Genomic DNA, 9,545 nt, shown 5'->3' with positions numbered 1-9,545 from the left:
GGCAACCTCGAGTAAAAAAAATGTGTATCAAATGTCCTTTGTGTCGACTGCCAAGAATTTTAGATGTATTTGTGTTGCCTGTTTTCTGTGACGTGTGATGTGAACGCTAATGTAGTTGTGTGGTGAAGCCAAAGATAAATTTTCACTTGTGAACACTTCTGTACACATTTTACAGTGTGCTGAATTGCTCTTGTTTGACTTAAAAATAAAATTCTAATGGAAAACATTAGGGTGACACGGTGGCACATTGGTCAGCACTGTCACCTTACAGCAGGGGTCACCAAACTTGTTCCTGGAGGGCCCGTTTCCTGCAGATTTTAGCTCCAACCCTAATCAAACACACCTGAATGAGCTAATCAAGGTCTTACTAGGTATACTTGAAACACCCAGCTAGGTGTGTTGAGGCATGTTGGAGCTAAACCCTGCAGGGACACCGGCCCTCCAGGACCGAGATTGGTGACCCCTGCCTTACAGCAAGAAGGTCGCTGGTTCGAGTCCCATCTGGGCCAGTTGGCATTTCTGTGTAGAGTTTGCATGTTCTCCTCATGTTGGCGTGGGTTTCCTATGGGTGCTCCGGTTTCCCCCACAGTCCAAACACATGCACTAAAGGGGAATTGATGAACTAAATTGGCCATAGTTTAGGTGTGGAATGAGTGTGTATGGGTGTTTCCCAGTACTGGGTTGTGACTGTAAGGCCATCCACTTCATAAAAATGATAAATAAGGGACTAAGCTGAAGGAAAATGAATGAATGGAAAACATTAAATCCGATCAAGAGATATTTCCTTGCTCCCTGTGTCGGTAAAACCTTCATATATAGTAAACACAGAATAATACAGTTATCCAACATTAATGAAATAGAACGTCTTAGTAATTCATCTGTCTGCTCAGTCAATTCTGAACATAGATCTGGGCTAAAAGCTGAACACAAAAGTATGGCATTTTTGCTATTATTAAACTATGCAGTCATTTATAACACGTCCTAGCTGTGTATAACAGAAATAATCAGAATTTTGTGGCTTTTGCAAATTCCAGAAGTTCTTTGGGATGATGAGGTGATCTGTTGTCAAAAATAAAACAGAGGAACACTAGCTGACTCTCTACACTCTACAATAGCTGGGTTATTTCAACCCACATTGGGTAAAAGATGGACAAACCCAAACCTTGGATGAATTATGTCCAATTAATTTATTTCCAATACTTACTTAAGCAGTAGGTTTTGTCCATAATTGTACCCAACTTTGGGTTGAAATAACCCAGCATTTTTTAGAATGTATACTTTAAAACAATACTGGGTTATTTAATAAAAAAAGAGGCTATGGTTTGCAATGGTTATAAAAGAAGACCCTGGGATTTCAAACACATCAGCACACGAGTAATTTGTCCTTTATTATGAAGTTTTCAATCCTTAACTATATAAAAGCTTAACTGCCCCTGCTGAAAAATCCAGCTTAAATCAGCCTAGGCTGGTTGGCTGGTTTTAGCTGGTTGACCAGCCTGGTTTTAGAGGGGTTTTGGCCATTTCTAGGCTGGTCTTAGCTGGTCAGGCTGGAAAATGACCAGCTAAATCCAGCTAAAACTAGCTTGACCAGCCTGGTTTAAGCTGGACATAGCTGGTTTTGGCTGGGCTTCCAGCCTGGCTAGGCTGGTCAAGCTGGTTTTAGCTGGTCATTTTCCAGCCTGACCAGCTAAGACCAGGCTGGAAATGGCCAAAACCCCTCTAAAACTCTAAGCCTAGGCTGGTTTAAGCTGTTTTTTTTCAGTAGGGTGGTTTTTCAAATCAATTAAAAAAAAGTTTAAAATAATTACAGAAGATTTAACTCTTGATTTCATCAGTTAAATATTCTCAGTATTTTTATTCTCAAACTCAAATTTTAATAATTAATAGGCTACAAACATTTTAAATATATTATTGATCAATGATTATTGTTTAGCAGAGTATAATTATTTCAACATATACCCAATAGTAAATATGAAGTCTCAAATTAATTCATAGAATGCAAAGTATTAAAAACAGATGCAAAATTTGCATACTACCAACTCCAGACAAAACGTCTAATAAGTAACATGGCGTGACATAAGTTTTTAGGGTGATAATTTTCTTGGATCTGGCAACCAATGACGTGCAGTTCTCCTCATAAAGGAAAGTGACACACTGTACAGAGTTAGCGTTTAGCTATGTTTACAAGACATAATCGATCCTTCAAAAGTATCTTAAAACGTTTACAAGAAGTTTTCATAAAAGCTTTATCGGGAACTTATGTGTAGTTACCTGAAGGAAAAGGTACGTGTTTCGTCATGATGTAATTAGCGAGTAAACAATATGTCAGTAAGCAATCACGGAAGTTCGTTATATAAGTTAGGCATAATAATGTTATATTTTTATTTGTGTTTACTGACACGAAGTCACCCCTTTTTAGCGTATCTCTACACGACTTTTTACCTGATACATGTCAAAAGAGTAATGTTTCCTTGTTCCTCGACGTGACTTCAACCATTACTGTGAGTCTTCAAAAGTAAACAGGATGTGTTTACTTGTGACTCGACTTATGTATTTGAACGAACATTTTTTTTTCTCGTTCATAATCTATTTCTGCATCTCATGATCCACCCAGCTTTATTATAAAGCCAGTTTAATTAAGTTTAGCTTCTTGTAATTTAGAAACAGCAGTAGAGGTCAAACTTTTCATTGAGGTAAAGTTTATATTCACACATTCGTTCAGTGACAGCTCCATACATTGTTTACCATGGTACTTTGAATATTCGGACTGAAATAACATGTAAGATTGACTTCAAAACAACATTAGCACTATTTAATTGACTGTGAACAATGCTGTACTTTGATGGTTGTTGGCTGCTAATATGATTTCCCTATTTAGAATTTCCAATGAATACTTTTCTGAGGTTATATTATTGAGACAGACTGAATGTGTGAATATAAAACCAACTTTACCTCTAATCAAACTTTTCAGATCCGTCATGGACGACACACAAACATCTGGACATCAAGAATGTTTTCCAGCATGCAGGTACAGCAAGTGGGATCAATTTTTTTGTTTAAGTTTAAAGCCATAAATCCAATTGAAAGCTTTTCGTTTAAAAAAAGGTAAATTAAAAAGCATTTGAATATCTTCCTATAAGATGATTATTATCATAAAGGATCCAATCTTTTCTGTTTTAGTCCAAAAGCAGTGCCCAGCTGCGTGTCTATGAAGAGTGACGCGTCTATGGGTCTGCCAATACAATTCAAGGGTGAAGATGCTCACAGGTATGTTTTAAGATGTTTGTGCTTATTCAATTGTTTATAGAATGGCATTTTATATCATCATTCATTCTGTTTCTTTTCGGCTTAGTCCCTTTATTAATCTGGGGTCACCACTGCGGAATGAACCGCCAACTTATCCAGCATAGGTTTTACGCGGCGGATGCCCTTCCAGCTGCAACCCATCACTGGGAAATTTATATCTTCATATTTTCTATAAATATTAGTAAAGGTGTTTAGTTAATTTAACAATATAAAGTAAGTAGTTGTTATTATAATACGTTATAATATTTTTTGAATGACTAATGAAAATGAGTTGATTTTGTCAGGGTTAAGCTTTCTTTCTGTTGTTTTTTAACTTGTGGATTCTTCAAGTATAGCCTTAGTTAAACGTACAGGTTTTGTTTTCCAGATAGTCCTTGTTTCTCTTGATCTCACCTGTCAGGGTTTGAGTTTATTATTGCAAAAAAATGTTTTTTTTTTTTTTTTTTTTACCTAAAGTTTCTGTATCCATCTTTGTCCAAATATCTAAAAATATCTTAAATCAAGAAGCATTTTTTAGACAAGGGGAAAAAAAGTCTTGTTTTCAAAAATATTAAGTCAAAATTAAGTGAGTTTTTCCTTTAAACAAGCTAAATAATCTGCCAGTTGGGTACGCAAATTGTGTTGTTTTAAGGAAAAACTGACTTAATTTTTTAATATAATTATTTTTTCGGGGTTTTCACCTTTAGTTGTTAGGACTGTAAAGAGTATAGACAGGAAAGCATGGGGAGCAGAGAAAGGGGAATGATTGGCATAGGACCTCGAGGCGGAAATCGAACTCGGGTTGCCTTGAACACCAGAGTACCACATCAAAGCACTAACCATTACACCATTGGCGTCGATAACACTCACTTAATTTTGACAATAATACTGAAAGACAATATTTTAGCTTGTCTAGAAAACGTTTCTTGATTTAAGAATGTGTAGGTATTTACACTAGAAACAAGACAAAACCTCCAAGTTAGATTTTTTTTTCCAGTGTATTTGTTCTCATCCATTTATTTGTATGAGCGTTTTGGAATATTGCATAAAGAAATGCCAAAAGCACACAAAAAAACCTGCTTTATTTACAAATGTCCTATGTTATTTTCCACTTTGGTTTGGACACATACCTATTGTGTATTTAAGTTCCTTGATTTTCATTCTTCGTTGTCTAGTATCGTTCATAAACTGTAACCTCATTTTTATCCTCATTTGTAAGTAGCTTTGGATAAAATTGTCTGCTAAATAAATAAATGTATACATCATTTCTCAAACTCGGTCCTGCAGATTTTAACTCAAACACATCTGCAAGGATGTTTCCAGAAGTAAGAGCTTGATTAGCTAGCCCAGGTGTGTCTGATCTAAAATCTGCAGGACACTGGACCTCCAGGACCGAGTCTGAGAACCCCTGCTTTAGGGGTTGTGCTCCCTACTAAAAAAAAAGCTTAAACCAGCCTAACCAGGTTTTAGAGGGGTTTTAGAGGGGTTTTGGCCACTTCCAGCCTGGTCTTAGCTGGTCAGGCTGGGAGATGACCAGCTAAAACCAGCTTGACCAGCCTAGCCAGGCTGGGACCAGCTATGTCCATCTTAAACCAGGCTGGTCAACCAGCTACAACCAGCCAACCAGCCTAGGCTGGTTTAAGCAGTTTTTTTCAGTAGGGGTCTTTGTCAAATTTCTTGATTTTCTTTCTTTAAATAAAAACTGTTTCGTTATTTCACTGTGTGCTTTCACCAGCCACTTATAACATCATAAATATCTGTTTTGTTTTAGCTCAGATCATTGGAAAACATCAGAACCAGAGCCCAGCTGTGTGTCTTTGAGGAGTGACAACTCCATGGGTCCACCAATACAATTTGGGAGTGGAGATGCACAACCTGGCCACAGGTTAAATATTTGTATACAAATACAATCATAGAGTGGCATTTTAATCATAGAGTGGCATGTGCAGCGGAAAGGCGGTTTAAGACTGCACGCTTGTTGAACAGTACCTACTGTAGGATGGTTAATGTTTTAAACTCTTCCGGCACTACTGTATCTGTAGTGTCTAATGATTGTATTGATTTATGTATTTACGTTGGTATGTACAAATGTGTTTCTGTCTGAGCTTACCAATGAAATTCCAGACAGCAATAAATAAATCTGTCTGTTGTAGCTCAGATCATCAGAACAGATCAGAACCAGAGCCCAGCTGTGTGTCTATGAAGAGCGACAACTCTATGAGTCTGCCAATAAAATTCGGGAGTGGAGATGCACAACCTGGCCTCAGGTTTAACATTTCTACACAAATACATTCATAGAGTGGCATTTTATATTAACATGTTCTACAAGAAATTGGAAATTCTAATGGTTTTGTTGTTTGTGGCCTTTACCTTTATCTCAGGGGTGCTCAAACTCGGTCCTGGAGGGCCGGTGTCCTACATATTGTAGTTCCAACTCCAATTAAACAAACCTGAACCAGCAAATCAAGCTCTTTCTATGTATACTAGAATTATTACTTGAATAATAGACCTTTAACCTCTGTCTGTTTTAGCTCAGTTCATCCGAATAGAGCAGAACCAGAGGCCAGCTGTGTGTCTTTGAAGAGTGACAACTCCATGGGTCTGCCAATACAATTCGGGAGTGGAGATGCACAACCTAATCCCAGGTAAAAATATTTATTTACAAAAAACAATTCTGGAGTGGCATTTTATATTATCATGTTCTACAAGATATTACTTTTATCTGATGTTGTAATATACACCCATTGGCCACTTTACTAGGTAAACCTGTCCAACTGCTCGTTAATGCAAATTTCTAATCAGTCAAACACATGGCAGCAACTCAATGCATTTAGGCATGTAGACATGGTCAAGACGATCTGCTGAAGTTCAAAGCGAGCATCAGAATGGGGAAGAAAGGTGATTTAAGTGACCTTGAACGTGACATGGTTGTTAGTGTCTGACAGGCTGGTCTGAGTATTTCAGAAACTGCCGATCTACTGGGGTTTTCACGCACAACCATCTCTAGGGTTTACAGAGAATGATCCGAAAGGGGAAAAATATCCAGTGAGCGGCGGTTCTGTGAGTGCAAATGACTTGTTGATGCCAGAGGTCAGAGGAGAATGGCCAGACTGGTTCGAGCTGAAAGGCAACAGTAACTCAATTAACCACTCGTTACAAGTCGAGGTATGCAGAGGAGCATCTCTGAACACACAACACGTCGAACTTTGAGGCGGATAGGCTATAGCAGCAGAAGACCACACCGGGTGCCGCTCTTGTCAGCGACAATTTGCATAGGCTCACCAAAATTGGACAAGGGAAGATTGGAAAAACGTTGCCTGGTCTGATGAGTCTCGATTTCTGCTGCAACATTCGGATGGTAGGGTCCGAATTTGGCTTCAGCAACATGAAAGCATGGATCCATCCTGTCTTGTATCAACGGTTCAGGCTGCTGGTGGTGGTGTAATGGTGGGATATTTTCTTGGCACACTTTGGCCCCATTAGTACCAATTGAGTATTGTGTCAACGCCACAGCCTACCTAAGCATTGTTGCTAACCATGTCCATCCCTTTATGACCACAGTGTACCCATCTTCTGATGGCTACTACCAGCAGGATAACATGCCATGTCATAAAGCACGAATCATCTCAGACTGGTTTCTTGAACATGACAATGTGTTCACTGTACTCAAATGGCCAGATCTCAATCCAATAGAGCACCTTTGGGATGTGGTGGAACGGGAGATTGGCATCATGGACAAATCTGCAGCAACTGTGTAATGCTATCATGTCAATATGGAGAAAAATCTCTGAGGAATATTTCCAGTACCTTGTTGAATCTGTGCCTTGAAGCATTAAGGCAGTTCTGAAGGCAAAAGCAGGTCCAACCTGGTACTAGTAAGGTGTACCTAGTAAAGTGGCCGGTAAATGTAAATGAGGCATTTGCTAAATATATATAACTTGAATAATAGACCTTTAATCTGTCTTTTTTAGCTCAGTCCACCCGAATAGATCAGAACCGGAGCTCAGCTGTGTGTCTTTGAAGAGTGACAACTCCATGGGTCTGCCAATACAATTCGGGAGTGGAGATCCACAACCTGGTCTTAGGTTAAACATTTCTTTACAAAATACAATTCTGGAGTGGCATTTTATTTTATCAAGCATGTTCTACAAGAAACTGGAAATTCTAATGGTTTTGCCGTTTGTGGTTTTTATCTGATGTTGTAATACATATGACATATTTGCTACATATTTATTACTTGAATAATTCACCTTCAAGCTCTGTCTGTTTTAGCTCAGATCATCAGAATATACCAGATCCAGAGCTTAGCTTCAGACCAGCAAACTTGAAGAGTAGAGAAACACCACCTTGTCTCAGGTATGATGATTATTTAAAAGATATGATTTGAAGATATGATACAGAATACACTTCCCCTAACTAAAAACTCCTATTGTTCAGCAATGAAGTCCTCAACAAATTTAAATCAAATCTGATGAAGAGGTTTCAGTGTCTGAATGAAAACACAGCAAAGCAAGGAAACCCAACACTCCTTAATGAGATCTACACAGAGCTCTACATCACAGAGAGTCAAAGTGGAGAAATCAACAATGAGCATGAGGTGAGACAGATTGAGACACAATCCAGGAGATCAACAACAGAGGAAACACCAATTCAATGCAGAGACATCTTTACACCTTTACCTGGACAGGACACTCGCATCAGAACTGTGCTGACGAAGGGAGTCGCTGGCATTGGAAAAACAGTATCTGTGCAGAAGTTCATCCTGGACTGGGCTGAAGGGAAAGAGAATCAAGACATCCAGCTCATAATTCCACTTCCTTTCAGAGAGTTCAACCTAATGAAGGACAGAAATGTCAGTCTTTTGAATCTTATTCATGTTTTCTTCCATGAAACTAAAGAAATTGACATCTCTGGTGATGATTATAAAGTATTGTTCATCTTTGATGGTCTTGATGAATGTCGTCTGACTCTGGACTTTAAACCGAGTGACACTAAACTGTTCAATATAGCTGAATCAGCCTCGGTTGACGTACTTCTGACAAACCTCATTGTAGGGAATCTGCTTCCCTCCGCTCTGATCTGGATCACCTCCAGACCAGCGGCAGCAGATCTCATCCCCTTCGAGTTTGTCCATCGAGTGACAGAAGTACGAGGCTTCAATGGACCTCAGAAAGAGGAGTACTTCAAGAAGAGAATCAGTGATCAGAGTCTGGCCGATAAAATCATCTCGCATCTAAAGTCCTCCAGGAGCCTCTACATCATGTGCCACATCCCAGTGTTCTGCTGGATCTCAGCCACTGTTCTGGAGAAGATGATGAGTGCAGAAAAAAGTGTAGAGATCCCCAAGACTCTCACTCAAATGTACACACACTTCCTGATCAATCAGACCAACATCAGACATGAAAAGGACTACAAGAGGAACGTGAAGGATGAAGACATGATTCTCAAATTAGGGAACCTCGCTTTCTTGCAACTTATGAAAGGCAACCTGATCTTCTATGAGGAGGACCTGAGGGAGTGCGGCATTGACGTCGCAGAAGCGTCAGTGTATTCAGGATTGTGCACACAGATCTTTAGGGAAGAGTTGGGGTTGTGTCAGGGGAAGGTTTTCTGCTTTGTTCATCTGAGCCTTCAGGAGCATCTTGCAGCTTTATATGCCCACATCTTCTTTACATTAAAGAACAAAAATGCATTTGATAAAACCAAAAGAAGCCTGTTGTCTAAGATCTTAACCCAGAAGAAATACAATTCATTATCTCAGCTCCATCAGAGAGCAACAGATGAAGCATTAGAGAGCAGAAACGGACATCTGGATCTTTTTCTGCGTTTCCTTCTGGGACTCTCACATAAGACTAATCAGATTATCTTTCAAGAGTTACTCTCAAAGACAGGCAGTTATTCCTACAACAAGGAGGAAACACTTCAATTCATCAAACTAAAGATCAGGGAGTATCGATCTTCAGAGAAATCCATCAATCTGTTCCACTGCTTGAATGAACTGGGCGACGATTCACTGATGCAGGAGATCCAACATTATCTGCAATCTGGACAAATAAGAAAAACCAAGCTCTCCTCTTCTCAATGGTCAGCTCTGGTTTATGTGTTGCTGACGTCAGAGCAGAAGATGGATGTTTTTGATCTGAAAGAGTTCATTGGAGAACAACATGCAGCAGATGAAGTCCTTGAGAAGTTGATGCCTGTGTTGAAAGAATCCAGATCAGCTCAGTGAGTAACACTCAAACGATTACACAGTAACAGTG

At 39.2% G+C, this 9,545-nt stretch overlaps 1 protein-coding gene across 1 annotated transcript; it reads left to right on the top strand.

The window, feature by feature from the left end:
- The first annotated feature begins 2,113 nt into the window (after nucleotides 1-2,113).
- LOC130221931 (NACHT, LRR and PYD domains-containing protein 6) lies at nucleotides 2,114-8,578 on the top strand. The gene is given in 10 exon segments (XM_056454511.1): nucleotides 2,114-2,283; nucleotides 2,972-3,028; nucleotides 3,181-3,267; nucleotides 5,057-5,170; nucleotides 5,439-5,552; nucleotides 5,817-5,930; nucleotides 7,257-7,370; nucleotides 7,558-7,641; nucleotides 7,723-8,450; nucleotides 8,453-8,578. Coding segments are annotated over 9 exon segments (1,440 nt in total). The 5' UTR covers nucleotides 2,114-2,283; nucleotides 2,972-2,978; the 3' UTR covers nucleotides 8,488-8,578.
- The last annotated feature ends 967 nt before the right edge of the window (nucleotides 8,579-9,545 follow it).

The sequence above is a fragment of the Danio aesculapii genome, chromosome 4, assembly GCF_903798145.1.
Source record: "Danio aesculapii chromosome 4, fDanAes4.1, whole genome shotgun sequence".
NCBI lineage: Eukaryota > Metazoa > Chordata > Actinopteri > Cypriniformes > Danionidae > Danio > Danio aesculapii.
This window is presented reverse-complemented; position numbering and strand designations above follow the sequence as displayed.